Genomic DNA, 17151 nt, shown 5'->3' with positions numbered 1-17151 from the left:
ATGCCTGCCCGAGTGGAAGCTGTCGTCAAGGTTAAGGGTGGGCCAACACCATATTGAATTCCAGCATTACCGATGGAGGGCGCCACGAACTTGTAAGTCATTTTCCGCCAGGTGTCCGGATACTTTATACTTTTGATCACATAGTGTATGTGAATGATTTAGAGTTGCAATTCACTGTGACTGGTCGAATATCCGGCAGAGTGCATTAGCTTTGTTCGTGTTTAGTGTTGTTCTGCGGCATGGGAGTATCTGTAAGGGACGTGAACAGCGTCAGATGAGCACTTGTTCATCTTGGCTGCTGTGAAACACATTTCTTCTACTGAAAAAGTTTTCATACCTCTTAAGGCATGCATTTTAAAACCCATGTTAACTAGATTATGTTTTTCTTCTGTTGGTCCATTCTGCCTTCCCCAGAAATAGGGAAAGCAAAAAGCTTGTAGTAGAAGAGATTTGTTTCACAGTATGGAAGATGAAGTAGTGCTCTTAGCTCTTAAGGGGTCAATTCAAGTGTCCGATTCCACTCGTCATACCTAAGGCAGAGACGCTACACAGGGGCACTCTTTGAAAGCGAACAAACGAATGTTGCATACGATAAAATTACAAACAGGGTTCACGTGATTAATTACTTAGCCACAAATTCTACGGACGAGAATTTAAGGTAAGTAAAATAAATAAGAACAGGAAAAGAGAAATATACACATCCCTAATAAATTACCATCGTAACTTATGCGAGTAAGAAAAGCACAGAGAGCCTGTAAGTCGAGTACACTATAGCGCATGGTGAAGTCATAATATTATGAATCAGTGTTAACTTTTAATACTGATTGTTAAATTTAACATGACCATTAAACAAGTAACGAAAAATGACAAAAAGTAGGATCTAACAAATAGTGGAATCGGTAACTGGAACTGATCTATATAGGTTAATTGCAACCATTCCACAGTTCGTTATTTAGATCGTTTTAACAACAAGCTTGTGCACTAAAGTGTTACAGGATATCTGCATATAGCATTACTTTTTTCATTACTATGAAAAAGATAAACATTTGCAAGCTATACCTACAATATTTATTAGTTTTTCATAGTAGTTCTGAGATCGATAAGAAATCTAGAAATCCTACAAAAACAGAGTTCATAAATTTACTGCAGAAACGGCCAAAATTATGAACCATCAAACAGTTGGCATCGGTAAGTAGAATTCACCCCCATAGGTTAATTCTAGTTACCGATTCCAGCCATTCGATGATTCATTAATTAGATCGTTTTTGTTCAGCACGTGTGTGCACTGAAATCTAGCCTAATATGATTTCTGCACTTGTAATTGTTCTCAGAACTACTACAAAAAAGTTACTAATATTGGAACTGGTAACCAGAATTGATCTATATACAAGATCATTCATTCTAAGATCAGTTCTAGTTACCGACTCCAGTTTTTGCTATACACTGTAGAAATTCTATTACGTTTCAGTGCAGACGACTGGAAAAGTAATTTACATATGAATCATGGAGCGGTTGGAATCTGTAACTGGAATTTACCGATATAGGTTAATTCTAGTTATCGATTCCAGTGTTCTTTATTTTTTGTAGATATTCGTAAGTCATGTACAGGCTTTTCTTTTAGGATTTAGTGTGTCAGTTTCTCCATATTTTTTGCTACTGTTTCGTATTTGTTGTCATTCATTTCATTTTTCTGTTTTTCTGATACATTTTTGTTTCTTTCCGCCCAAAACTCCAACTTTCCTGCGTTTCTCCCATTAGATTCAATAATTAATAGTAAAATTAACCCTACGTTTTAACAATATGACTTCACCATGCGCTTTACTGTAATGCAATTTAAAGGTTCTCTGTGCTTTTCTAGTCGTATAAATTACGAGAATACTTCTTACCAGACATGAAAATTCGTTTTTAATTGCTACTATTAATTATTTTCGTTATCTTCAGTTCGTTTCGATGTAAATCATGACTAAGGAAATATCTACGTGAATGCGATTGTAATTTTGTAGTATGCTACATTCGTTTGTTTACGTGTACGACCCGTTGCTTTCATAGATTGCCTGTACGTAGCGTCTTTGCATTAGATGTGACGTCATTGTTCAAAGCCGACGAGTGGAATCGGACACTAGAATTTATCCGCTCTTAAGTTACGCATTTTAGAGCCGATGTTTACTGGACTTTTTGCTTCGAATGATCGTTCCTGTCATATACCTGACTGTTGACCATTCCTTATAAGAACAGCATAACGATCATCTTAACCACTGGCAATTTATTCTTATTATTGTAGCCTACTACACATTATATCTCACCTTCAAATGCATGTCACCTATATTCTTTGTAACTGTTCTTCAAAACATCACACAGTGTCAGTCAATTGAGCACGGTGACATGTACCGTTGGTTGACTGATACTCTTCTCCTACAGTTACAATAGATTTGACCTCTGAACATCTGTAGGACGTATTCAGGGATGCATGCCCGGCTTTTTGGGTTTTGGGAAAGGAATGATAGTGTTTGATTTCGTCTACTGCCGTAAAGAGAATTAAGTGCTTTGTAATACTAGGAGTTTTCTGAGGTGGCCACGGCTCAGCACGTCAGATAAATTTAGAGATGTTCAGCAGAAACACATTCTCTCGAAAGAATGAGGCGTCGTTTCAGCGAGATAAGATTGTGAATTTTCCCAATAGGCAGACGCTGTCTCCAGCTGTTTGTCATCAATAGTGTAGCTGTACAGTAGTGGATTTCTTTTCCTGTGTATGCACAATATGTTACATTTATTTACGTTCAGGGTCAACTACCAGAGCCTGCACCATTCATCAATTCTCTGCAAGTCGTTTTGCAAATTATTACTATCTTCTGGCTTTGCTACTTTGGTATAGACAACTGCATCGTCTGCGAATAGCCTTAAAGATCCTCCGACGCTTTCTAATAGATCATATATTGTAAACAGAAACGGTCCTATCACACTTCCCTGTGGTACTCCAGATATTACCTTTACATCTGTCGATTTTGTTCCGTTAAGAGCGACGCGTTGAGTTCTATCCGCAAGCAAGTCTTGAATCCAACCGCAGGTCTGCTCCGATACTCCATAAACTCGCATTTTGTTTTCATTAAACGGCAATGCGAGACGCTGTCAAATGCTTTAATGAAATTAAGGAACACAGCATCAACCTGAGCACCGTTGTCCACTGCACTGTGGATCTCACGGAGGAACAGAGTGAGCTGAGTTTCGCAGTATCTCTGTTTGCGAAATCAATGTTGATTTTTATAAAGGAGATATTCATTTTCCAAAAACGTCACAATTCTTGAGCATAAAACATGTTCCATAATTCTACAACAGATTGACGTCAACGATGTAGGTCTATAATTGTGTGGATCTGTCTTACGGCCTCTCTTAAAAACGGGAATGGTGTGCGCTTTTTTCCGGTCGTTAGCTACCTTTCGTTGCTTGAAGGGAAGCAAGTTCCTTCACATAATCTTTATAGAATCTTATAGGTATCTCATCTGGTCCTGAAGCCTTTCCACTACTAAACGATTGTAACTGCTTTTCAATTCCGCGATCGGTTATCTCAATATCTGCCATTTTGATGTTCATACGACGATTGAAAGGAGGGACAATGTTACGATCTTCCGTGGTGAAACAACTTCGGAAGACGGAATTCAGTAGTTTGGCCTTCTGTCTGTTATCTTCCGATTCGATGCCTTTTGGTCGCTGAGAGCATAAATAGATGATTTTGACACACTTACTGATTTTACGTACGACCAAAATCTCTTAGGGTTCTTTCTCGGGTCGGTTGACAGCGTCTTACTTTCAAAATCATTGCTCTCTTTACGCTGATTTCCGCTTCGTTCAGATTTTGTTTGTCAGTTGGGTTTTTACTTCTCTTGAGTCTGAGAGAAGTGCTCTTTGTCCACGTAGCGCTTTTCTACCACGGCTATTAAATCATGGTGGATCTTTTCCATCCCTTAAAACCTTATTTGGAACATACTTGTCTAGGGCATATTGGGCGATGTCTTGGAATGTTTTCCATTTACTCTCCATGTCTTCGTCCTCATCACCGAATATCTGATGCTGACTGCTGAGATATTCTGAAATTTGTATCCTGTCACCCTTGCTGAGCAAATATATCTTCCTACCTTTCTTAACATTCCTTGTAGGACCCGTCATCATAGATTCTGTCACAGCCTTATGATCACTAATACCTTCCTCTACGTTAACTGATTCGATAAGTTCAGGTCTGTTTGTTGCTAGGAGGTCTAAGACGCGCTAGATTTTTGGGCCTTACTACAAGAAAGTCGCTCGTTGATCATGCAAAATCCGAGATATCGAACATATTATGCAAATTTTTTAGGGAGTGTCTTGCTTGATCCCCCATCCATTTGGGGTGAACCGGGTAGGAGAATGTAATTACTACATGAGATTGTTATGAATAAGAAAGGATAAGGACGATAGAGGAACAATCATCATACATGATGACGTACCAACAGGAGGTAGAACGGGATCGGCGAGGGACACGTCCACAGAGAGGGATGTGGTATTTTATTGTTTTGTACTGAAAGAAGCTGTTTATGTTTGTTATTTGTTACACCATTTATGTAAAAAAAGGAAGTGATGTTGGAAAAGTCCACTTTCTTACGTTTTCTAGAAATATTTAATTTTATTAAGAACATCTCCAAATTTTCACATAGCAGAAATTTTTATTTCATTTCAGATTTTATCTGCATCACTTTACTCACGTAGTAGGCTTTGTTTTGTTACTACCAGAAAACTTTACTCCTTATTTCAAGAAGAGACGAAAAAATAAATGTCATAAAAAAATTGGAAGCGTCGTGGCATCATGAGCTGTGACGACAACGGTAACACGTTCGCGTGCATTCCCTTCCAATTTTTTTAACATTTTATTTTCTATAAGATTTTGGGTCTTTCTAATTCTTTTAATAGAAGTATTATGTCAAAAATCGATGTTATTTATTATAAATAATGAATTTTCTACAATTCTGGGATGTTTCCCCAGTGTCTACAAATCTTAACGTGACTGCCAGTCTACGTCTGCAAGGAAACACTAGTTACACACGAAGTTTTAGATATTATGAAACATTCTGCAAAATATATAACCTATCTCTGATTCTATGGACTTCCTTATGTTTGTATCTCACCGTTAAATGTCTTTTTCAATGATGGTGAGAATCTTCGAAAAAAAAATATATCTCAATCTCGAAATAATGTGAAGAAATACGTCATTTCAGAGCGTTGGGAGTCAATGCAACACCCAGGACACGGATATTATGCATGCGCAAACTTACATGAGACACTATAGCTTACTCATATTCCATTTAAAACCGAAAATGGGATGAAAATTAATTTGAGTTAATAATAGGGACACACAGACTGCGGGTCAAAACTCGTGTCCCGACCGCGTACATCCCCACCCACCTCACCGCCCATGCCACCACGGGTACCGAAGACCCGATATCGACAGCGAGAGAGAGTGGGTGTATGACACACATCATTCATCAGAAGCTCTCCTCTTCCCCGACGCCCGCGATCGGACCGACACCTCTGCCCCTCTACTCGCTCCTGGGTCCCAGTACTTGGACAACATCCCACACACAGATCCCAATACCCCCATCACCACTCAAGACATCGTAGCCACACTGCACACTAAATGCAACACCGCTCCAGGTCATGACTGTGTCACCTACTGCCATCTCTGTGAGGCTCCCTTTGCCTTCCTTACCATCCTGGCCAGTCTTTATAATGTGGTCCTCTCTACTGGTTTCTATCCCAGCCTGTGGAAAACCTCACGGATCCTTATGTTCCCCAAGCTTGACAAACTGCCTCCTGACGTTTCCTCCTGCCGTCCTATCAGCCTCACCTCGGTCCTCAGCAAGGTCTTGGAGTCCATCCTCACCCGCCACATCCACCAACACCTCCACCTGCACCGCCTCCTCCCCTTTATCCAATGTGGCTTCTGACCCTCCTTCTCAGCTGATGACCTTCTCCTGCATCTCACCCACCTCCTCTCCGACCAACTGAATTCCCGTCGTTCCACCATCTTCGTCTCCCTCGACCTAGAACGCTATTACGACTGTTGTTGGCATTCCGGTCTCCTATCCAAGCTTCACACCTTTGCCCTTCCCATTAATTATGTATGCCTGATCGCCTCCTTCCTCTCTCATCGCCCTTACCCTCCACAATCGAGACTCCTATACCTTCTACCCCTCTGCCGGCGTGCCTAAGGCTCTGGCCTCTCCCCTCTTCTCTACCTCCTCCATACGGCGGACATGCCGTCACCCCCTCCTCTCTCCCTTCTTCTCTCCCACTGGCTTCTCCCCCCTGCCTCTTCCCTACACCAAGTGGCAGCCCCCCCCCCCCCCCCAATCTCATCAAGTGTGTTCAGTGTTTTCTGTCCCATTGATCGTCACCGGTGTTTAGTGCAACTGTGTTTTCTTTGTTTCTGTGTGTCAGTGTTATCTTCGGTGTGCTCCTTCGTTCGAGTGTAAAACTGATTACCTTCGTTTTTGTGCACTGTGGACCTTGTTTCTGAAACCAGTGCCTTCCGACGAACGCCTTCATTACTATTTTTGTGTGTGTCTTCTGTTTTTACCATACATGTACTTCGTTTTCTATGTCTCCATGTTCGCTATATGTTTTCTCTGCTGGCTGAAGAGCGGCATCTGTACGCCGCTGCTAGCCCACCTTGCATAAAGGGAAAATACAATAAAGAAAAAAAAATCAGAACCTGCTTAAGATGGCGATAAGTCAACTTGCCAAAATATAGCACCATTTGGATGACGCCACCAGGCCGAATACCTCTTGGCATTTCAAAAGCAAGCTATGTTTCACACGAAGCTTATCCTGGGAAATTTCGCTAGTTTTCTAAACAACATAATTCCGTGAACCTACAGGAACTGGGAGCCGTGGTCGTGGTGGGCCATGATGGGCGAGAAGGTGGACTGCAGGCTGTAGGCGGTGTCGGTGCACGCCGGCCGGCACTCGACGCACGATATCGAGTCCTCCCGCTCCGCCTCCAGGCCTTCGATGTCGTCGGTGGGCCGAAGCGTCAGCCACTTCTCTGCAAAACACAACACGGCGGGCGGATAAGTGCCGTAGCAAACCCAAAGTTTGCGGAACGTCATATCCTGTTCACGAATTTGTTGACCAAATCTCTGCAGAAGATTCCATCACGTCTCCTAATAGAAATGTATTTAGAATTAATAGTACGAATTATCTCTCAAATCTGTTCATTTTATATATAATCTATGTCATGTTGAAATGTGTGTGAATTCGTAAGGGACCAAACTGCTCCCTAAACTTAGCCGGCTGCGGTGGCCGAGCGGTTCTAGGCGCTACAGTCTGCAACCGCGCGACCGCTCCGGTCGCAGGTTCGAATCCTGCCGCGGGCATGGATGTGTGTGATGTCCTTAGGTTAGTTAGGTTTAAGTAGTTCTAGGGGACTGGTGACCACTGCAGTTGAGTCCCATAGTGCTCAGAGCCATTTGAACCATTTGAACCTAAACTTACACACTACATAAACTAACTCATGCTAAGGATAACACGTCCACCCATCCCCGAGGGGAGGGAGGAATCGATCCTCCGGCGGGAGGGGCCGCGCAATCCGCGACGTGACGCCTCAGACCGCACGGCCACTCCGCGCAGCAATCTACGACATGGTCCATCACTTACTAGTTATATAATGGGGCCAGACTGGTTCGTCTCTATCACCATGTCGCTCACCTTACATCTCACATGACAGGCATATGTACACTGGTGTGACAAAAGTAAGGGGCAGCGGTATGTACAGATGGCGGTGGTATCGCTCACACGAGGTATAAAAGGGAAATGTACTGTTGGAGCTGTCATTTGTACTCAGGTGAGCCAAGTGAAGAGGTTTCCGACGTGATTATGACCGCACGACGGGAATAAACCGACTCTGAACGCGGAATGGTATTTGGAACTAGACGCATGGGATATTCCATTTCGGAACTCGTTAGGAATTTCAATATTGTGAGATCTACATTGTCAAAAGTGTGCCGAGAATACCACATTTCAGGTATTACCAAATTTTAGGCCTTACAGCGCAGTGGCCGACGGCCTTCACTTAAAGACCGACAGCAGCGGCATCTGCCTTGAGTTGTCAGTGCTAACAGACAAGCAACACTGCATGAAATAACCGCAGAAATCAATGTCGGGTGTAAGACGAACGTATCTGTTAGGACAATGCGACGTTAGGAGGCTGTGGTAGCAGGCTGCAGACGTGAATATCTTTGCTAAGACATCGTCTGCAGCGCCTCTCCTGGGCTCGTGGCCATATCGGTTGGACCCTAGGGGACTGGAAAGTCGTGGTCTGGTCAGATGAGACCCAATATCAGTTGTAAGAGCTCACGGTAAGGTTCTAGTGTAGCTCAGGCCCCAGGAAGCCGTGAATCCGGGCTGTAACAAGTCTCAGTGCAAGCTAGTGAAGGCTCCATAATGGTGCGAGTTGTGTTTACATAGAACTGAACACATCATTGGCTGGAAATGGTTATGTTCCGCTAATTGGACACAATTTGCAGCTATTCATGGACTTGACGTTCCCACACAATGATGAAATTCATATGGATGAAAAGGCGCAGTTTCCCGTGATTGCTTTTAGGAACATTCTGAACGATTCGAGCGAATGATTTAGCCACCAACATCGCTAGACACAAATTCCATCGAACATTTAGGGGACATAATCAGGAGGTAAGTTCGTGCACAAAATCCAACACCGGCAACACCTTCGCAATTGTGGACAGCTCAGAGGCAGCATGGCTCAAGATTTCTGCAGGGGACTCCCAGCGGCTTGTTGAGACTATGCCACGTCGAGATGCTACGATACCCCAGGCAGGAGGAGGTCCGACACGATATTAGGAGCTACCCCGACTTTATACTCACAGCAAGTAGTGGCAACACATGAGAGTACTTTATCGTATCACACTGTACTGACACTGATACGAAAATTAAAAAAAGGAAGGAAAACGGAGAAAGAAGAGAAAAAGGAAGAAAAAGGAGTAAAAAGTTTCTAAGAAAGATATGACAGTTATTCTAAACTGTGTGGGTACTATAGGGACAAGGAACAGAATTTCCACTTGTCCCCCGCAACCAACCACTTTTTTTTTCATTTGTACTGATTTCAAGCAGCATCAAAGTAACTACCAGAACATTCGTTTCAGAGACTTAAATGGGGTATCGGTTCTCATAAAATGTCGAAACTGAGAAGTGTACGAGGGTAATCCCAAAAGTAAGATCTCCTATGTTTTTATAAGTATATAGACCTGTTTATTTCTACAATGGTTTACATCAGTTTACAGCTTGAACATTTAGCTATTTTTCGACATAATCACCATTTCTATCGCTGCATTTTTGTAGACGCTGTGGCTTTCCGGCCAAATGTTCTTTTAACGAGGGAACAGGTGATAGTCACTGAGCGCCAAGTCAGGACTATAGGGTGGGTTGGTGGGTGATTATGTTCCACTGAAACTGTTGCAGGAGAGCAACGGTTTGCCGAGCGATGTGTGGGCGAGCGTTGTCATGGAGAATGTGTACGCTCTTCCTCAACATTCCTCTTCTCCGGTACTGAATTGCGCGTTTGAGTTTTTTCAGAGTCTCACAGTACCTGTCAGTGTTAATTGTGGTCCCAACGATTCAGCTCCGACGACGAGGTGAAAGAAGAGGTTCATAACTTTCTGAACAGCACAGCGGCGAGCTAGTATGACATGGGCATACAAAAACTGCCACAGCCTCTACAAAAATTCATCGACAGAAATGGTGATTATGTTGAAAAATAGCTAAATGTTCAAGCTGTAAACTGATGTAAACCATTCTAGAAATAAACAGGTCTATGTACTTGTAAAAAAAATAGGAGACCTTACTTTTGGGATTACCCTCGTACATTGATACCGCAATACACACAGCCATTTATGAAACTAGTTTTCGCAACGCTAGTTTCAAGAAACGAGTTTCGTAACGCACAGTCTCCGGGGAAAGTAGGTTTCGGATATTTATTTAACTGTGCTTCGTGCTACCAAAAAAGTTAAGTATTGGTATTTGTTGGGGGGGGGGGGGGAAGGTTGGGTTCTTTGGGGAAGGAGACCAGGCAGCGAGGTCATCGGTCTCATCGGATTAGGGAAGGATGGGGAAGGAAGTCAGCCGTGCCCTTTCAAAGGAACCATCCCGGCATTTGCCTGGAGCGATTTAGGGAAATCACGGAAAACCTAAATCAGGATGGCCGGACGCGGGATTGAACCGTCGTCTCCCGAATGTGATGGTATTTGTTATCGACACAATATTTCTCTAAAGAGGGCTTTTCTCCTTTACACTTCACACAAGCCTTGGAGAAAATAACATCCTAAATTTAAAACACGATCTTTAATGTGACAACGGATCAACTGCAAAAGAATATTATGAAAAAATATTGTTATTTTACTTATACGTCTCCCTGCGTAGTTATATTAAATCGATGACCTGTATTAAAATTTTTATGATTCTAGAAGGACCTGCCAAAGTGCAGACATCAGTCATAATTATGATAAGGTGGACGTAATTTTGTATGAGTGCTGTTATCCTCGAAATATACAAGAGTATGAATACGTTAGACCATGAGTATCAGTTACACGAAAATAACTGTAACTGTTTCGTATATTCAGCCCAACTGTGACTTTCCCCCGTTATCTGATACATTAACGGGTGCACGTAGAGCGCTGCTTGATTGCATTCGGACGGTGTACGGCTCTTCACGTCTCTGCAAAAACTATATGGTGTAGCGTAAACAATAGCTCCGACAACTGAATGGATTTTCCAAGTGTTTACGAGCAAAAACAGGCAGCGAAAACTAGTAACGCATTAAACCCTTTAATTTGTGAAAGATATGTGAAGCAATCTGTTTCAGTGTCACTGTTTCCTTGGTGGTTGTTACTGAAGGCACACAGATGAAATAGGTCACAATCGATGTCTGTAGCTTAGTGAGTCTATGAGGATGGAAAAGTAGGTTTTATTTTCGGCTACACGTCGCAGTTATCCCTCCAAAGATGTGAGTTACTTCTGTATTTCCCACGAACTAACCACAAACAGCACCACTGACCTGCATATATATATATATATATATATATATATATATATATATATATATATATATGCTAAGGAAACATCTTTAACACAATTAAGTACACATATGCTTCAGGAAGATCACTTACCTCTGTACTTTGAGAGGCATTGTATGTCCAGTACATTACACTCTCTTGTGTTGCCTGAAATACAGAAAAGGTCAAGTTATCAAATGTTAAGAAACTTTTGCTCCACAAATTCTTAATTTTTTTATATCACCACACTTATTTTCTGAATACTCTGTACCTCTCAAATTTTTGGTGTCCGCTAAATGATACATCTCCGTGAAAACCTTGTAGTCGAGCAGCTTCAGACCCGAACCGTAACATATGCTATAAAATTGTTTTCTCCTTTTATATGATAAAGTGATACTCAGGAATGCTAATTTTGATGGGTGTTACTTTGACATCCTTAAGCAACTGTTTTATGGCGTAATTTTATTCAATATTTTGAAATCTTCCAAAGAATACAGAAAATAATTAATTATTCATTAGTAAAAAATTATAAAGTTTGAAGATTTGATGCGTTAACAAGTTTACATTTACATCTTAATTCAGTATTTGTACACCAGATTACAGTAATGTTATGTCTTACACGGAAAAACTTTGTCGACTAGGATAAAATAATATGTTAAAATACTGCCTTCACTGGGTTTTGATTAATGTTACATTTTTGTAATGGTGTCAGTAAAAATTTTCCTCGGCTGTGTCGCATGTCAACGTGTCAACATCATCTTCAACATCAATTTCATCACTGCTGATGCAGTTCACGCTATTTGTCTCTGACTATGCACATTTACAATATGCCAAAGCGGCACCCGCCACAATATGAACTTTTGCGGGTCCATCTATCATCTGTAGAAGAAAAGAAACTTTATACCAAATGTTACTGTGTTATTAATTTTTACACTGATCGCTGTTGGACTATTATGCAATATTCAGAATTTTTTCTGAATGTATGTTCCCAACAGCGTTAAACGATCTGGAACAGCACCGGGTGTGTTAGTTCATATTTTATTACTAATTTAATACTAAGGAAACTGAGCCAGAGCTCAACCTGAATTGAAACTGCAGTGCTGGATGGAATATAATTTGCTTGTGACTAGGCTAACGGAAACCAATGAGCTCTTATTACATTACTCAGTTGTGTTGTGGTTGTGGTTTTCAGTCCAGAGACTGGTTTGAAGCAGCTCTCCTGTGCAAGCGTCTTCATCTCCCAGTACCTACTGCAACCTACATCCTTCTGAATCTGCTTAGTGTATCCATCTCTTTGTCTCCCTCTACGATTTTTACCCTCCACGATGCCCTCCAATGCTAAATTGGTGATCCCTTGATGCCTCAGAACATGTCCTACCAACCGATCCCTTCTTCCAGTTAAGTTGTGCCACAAATTTCTCTTCTCCCCAATTCTGTTCAGTACCTCCTCATTAGTTATGTGATCTACCCATCTAATATTCAGAATTCTTCTGTAGCACCACATTTCGAAAGCTTCTACTCTCTTCTTGTCCGTGTTTCACTTCCATACATGGCTACACTCCATACAAATACTTTCAGGAAGGACTTCCTTAAACTTAAATCTATACTCGATGTTAACAAATTTCTCTTCTTCATAAACGCTTTCCTTTCCATTGCCAGTCTACATTTTATATCCTCTCTACTTCAACCATTATCAGTTATTTTGCTCCACAAACAGCTAAACTAATTTAGTACTTTAAGTGTCTCATTATCAAATCTAATTCCCTCAGCATCACCCAACATCCAATGGAATGTTGTCTACTCCCGGGGACTTGTTTCGACTTATGTCTTTCAGTGCTCTGTCAAAGTCTTCACGCAGTATCATATCTCCGATTTCATCTTCATCTACATCCTCTTCCATTTCCATAAAATTGTCCTCAAGTACATTGCCCTTGTATAGATCCTCTATATACTCCTTCCACCTTTCTGCTTTCCCTTCTTTGCTTAGAACTGGGTTTTCATCTGAGCTCTTGATATTCATACAAGTGGTTCTCATTTGTCCAAAAGTCTCTTTAATTTTCCTGTGGGCAGCATCTGTCATCCCCCTAGTGATATACGCATCTACATCCTTACATTTGTCCTCTAGCCATCCCTGCTTAGCCATTTGCACTTCCTGTCGATCTCATTTTTGAGACGTTTGTATTCCTTTTTTCCTGCTTCATTTACTGAATTTTTATCTTTCCTCCTTTTATCAATTAAATTCAATATATCTTCTGTTACCCAAGGATTTCTGGTAGCCCTCGACTTTTTACCTGCTTGATCCTCTGCTGCTTTCACTATTTCATCCCTCAAAGCTACCCATTCTTCTTCTACTGTATTTCTTTTCCCCCATTCCTGTCAGTCGTTCCTTAATGCACTCCCTGAAAATCTCTACAACCTTTGGTTCTTTAAGTTTATCCAGGTCCTATCTCCTTAAATTCCCACCTTTTTGCGGTTTCTTCAGTTTTAATCTACAGTTCATAACCAATAGATTGTGGTCAGAGTCCACATCTGCCCCTGGAAACGTCTTACAATTTAAAACCTGGTTCCTAAATCTCTGTCTTACCATTATTTAATCGATCTGAAACCTTCCAGTATCTCCAGGCCTCTTCCCATGTAAAAACCCTTCTTTCATGATTCTTGAACCAAGTGTTAGCTGTGATTAAGTTATGCTCTGTCAAAATTCTACCAGGCGGCTTTCTCTTTCATTTCTTACCCCCATTCCACATTCACTTACTACATTTCCTTCTCTTGCTTTTCCTACTATCGAATTCCAGTGACCCATGACTGAATAATTTCTTTTATCTCATCATACATTTCATCAATCTTTTCGTCATCTGCGAAGCTAGTTGGCATATAAACTTGTACTACTGTGGTAGGCGTGGGCTTTGTGTCTATCTTTGCCACAATAATGCCTTCACTATGCTGTTTGTAGTAGCTTACCCGCACTCCTATTTTTTATTCATTATTAAACCTACTCCTGCATTACCCCTATTTGATTTTGTATTTATAACCCTGTATTCACCTGACCAAAAGTATTGTTCCTCCTGCCACCGAACTTCACAAATTCCCACTATATCTAACTTTAACGTATCTATTTCCCTTTTTAAATTTTCTATCCTACCTGCCCAATTAAGGGATATGATGACATTTTCCGCACCGATGCGCAGAACGCCAGTTTTCTTTCTCCTGATAACGACGCCCTCTTGAGTAGTCCCCGACCGGAGATCCGAATGGAGGATTATTTTACCTCCGGAATATTTTACCTAAGAGGACGCCATCATCATTTAACCATACAGTGAAGCTGCATGCCCTCGGGAAAAATTACGGCTGTAGTTTCCCCTTGCTTTCAGCCGTTTACAGTACCAGCACAGCAAGGCCGTTTTGGTTAGTGTTACAAGGTTAGATCAGTCAATCATCCAGACTGTTGCCCCTGCAACTACTGAAAAGGCTGCTGCCCCTCTTCAGGAACCACACTTTGTCTGGCCTCTCAACAGATACCCCTCTGTTGTGGTTGCACCTACTGTACAGCTATCTGTGTTGCTGAGGCACGCAGGCCTCCCCACCAACGGCAAGGTCCATGGTTCGTGGGGGGGATTATTCAGTTATACGGCCATATTACTACCTTACTGTTAATAATGAAAACGGGATTCGACACATTAGGGAGTCTGTGGAGAGATACCCAGGTAGGTTCAAATGGCTCTGAGCACTATGGGACTTAACTACTGAGGTCATCAGTCGCCTAGAACTTAGAACTACTTAAACCTAACTAACCTAAGGACATCACACACATCCATGCCCGAGGCAGGATTCGAACCTGCGACCGTAGCGGTCTCGCGTTTCCAGACTGCAGCGCCTAGAACCGCACGGCCACTCCGGCCGGCATACCCAGGTAGGGTAACAAGGGAGCAACGTGTAAGGGATCCGTGATCCCACAAGCATAGATGCTAGTATCCGACACCCAGGTCGATAGTAGAGAGGAGTCGATTGTCGAGCGCTGCAGGAGGCAGTGTAGTACTAGACAGCGTCGAATGAGAGGTAGTACTGGCGAGACCGGAAAGAATGGCGGTCGAGTGAGTAGTAAACGGTAAATTCACTGGAGTATGACAAATGAGCGCGTTCCCCTGATCGTCGTGGGGTGGACCCTCACCGATACCGATTCGCGAGTGATATGAAACCGAAGTGACAAGTGCCGAATTACGTGTTCAGCGTCGGCCAGCAACAACCATGGATGGCAGTGAGGATTGTTGTGAATGTTAAACATCATCATTGCGTGTGACGAAGTACTTAAAAGCCACAATCAATAAAATATAAAACCGTAATTAAACATGTAAGGCGAAGGTAGCAACTGCCTCATAATTCTTGTGTTAGTAGAAAATACATATCAGTTTGTACATCGCAACCTTTGTCGTCCTTAATAATAGACAGAGTTTCAATGATTACAATAGTCAGTCTCAGAACAGCCGCACTCGGTTGAAATACCCCCGAAACCACAGCAGAAAAACCGATAGCCTTTCATCCATTAAGCACACGGTCATATTATTATAATAATTTGTTGCTTGGCGGCTTCGGCAGTCACACACAAAACCCAATAAAGGAATTTAAACGGGGGTGTTTCAAATGGAGGCGAGTACAGGCTGGACGCACACAGCTCCATGTTCGGGTGGCTAGGAGTGGAGTGGCGTGGTGGTCCGGACCTGGCCAGCAGCTACTGGAACTTGTTATCACCGCAGTAGTAGCTGGTAGCAGTCAACCGTTTCGTGTCCTACACACAGCTCAACAGCGCATTTCGAGAGACAGTACTCACATCATCAGGTTGTTAAACTCATCTCATCGGGCTAAAACATTAAAAAGTATACAAAAAATTTGCAGCGTTCATGAAACGACTAAAAGACACCTGCGTTTTTAAAATCGTTTTTAACTGATTTCACTTCTCTTAATGGAGGACGATCCTTTGCATACAACATGGATCTTGTTGAGCCTATAAAATTCCTACATTGAGAAAGCAGTGCCTCTCTCCCACAGAGTGCCAAGTCGACTGAAACCACACAAGAGTTTTAATTGGAACTAGCCCAATATTTTATTATGAAATGCGCAACGGAACTCTGACCACCAAACTTCAGAATGAACGATCGGGGAACAAATTTTGCTAATTATTTTCTAGTGCATTTATCATACACGGCAACTATGGTTAATGAGCACAGGAAACGGAATGGAGTGCTGGAATGCACATAAGGGGAAAATCTACTGAAGTAAGTTGAATGATAATTGATGTATGTTATCAAAAGAGGAATGCATTCCTCGACTTCAGCAAACATTTAACATAAAGATTATCCAATTCCTTAGTGGGGATGCATTCCCTACAACAACTTTAATCATCATTTATTCAGCAAGGATCATGTCATCAGAGGAAACGGCCACACATGCTCGTGTGCACAACCAAAACGATTAAGATATTCGGTACAGATTGAAAAGCAGATATTAGAAGGCAAGTTCACCATGGCTAGTTAAATAATTCTCATAAAAGCGTCGTCAAACATGACTTATGACTCATCAATATATTCTCGAAATTTACTTAGAACACGAGGTATGAAGTGAATCGTGAAGACAGAGTCAGCCCTAGCAGAAATTACGTTGGCAAAATTTGCACACGTGAAGCCACGTGATTCGGTTGGTGAATTCAGTGACTAAGGCGAAAAAAAAAAAAAAACGAACTCCGATCCAAAATATTCGATTCACGTGCGTACAGTGGCTGTACATCTTACTCACCAGACCTAGATCGCGACTGTGCCAAACACAGCAAAAATCGCAACCTGTCCCGACTCAGTGGACCAATAGGAGCACCACAGTGGTGCCGAGCGTTTTCTCCATTCAGATGGAAGCTGAAGCAACGCCTGGGAACGCTGCTTACATTTTTCCACCCATTTAATGTCCAAAATTTGAAAATTCGCTCGCCTTGCGCTTTGGTCTGAGAGACCAACAGCAAGGGGAACCATTCAAGAAGAGAGAGACAGACAGGCAGGCGCCATCTCCAAACTGT

At 42.0% G+C, this 17151-nt stretch overlaps 1 protein-coding gene across 1 annotated transcript in view; it reads right to left on the bottom strand.

The window, feature by feature from the left end:
- The window catches only part of LOC126252411 (sodium channel protein Nach-like), a 197728-nt gene that overhangs the window by 110327 nt on the left and 70250 nt on the right, over positions 1-17151 (bottom strand). Inside the window, 2 exon segments of the mRNA XM_049953336.1 lie at positions 6901-7069; positions 11208-11261. Coding sequence (XP_049809293.1) covers positions 6901-7069; positions 11208-11261 — 223 coding nt within the window.

This window comes from Schistocerca nitens, chromosome 1, assembly GCF_023898315.1.
Source record: "Schistocerca nitens isolate TAMUIC-IGC-003100 chromosome 1, iqSchNite1.1, whole genome shotgun sequence".
Classification (NCBI taxonomy): Eukaryota; Metazoa; Arthropoda; class Insecta; order Orthoptera; family Acrididae; genus Schistocerca; species Schistocerca nitens.
Note: the sequence above shows the minus strand (reverse complement) of the source record. Positions and strands in the feature narration are given on the sequence as shown.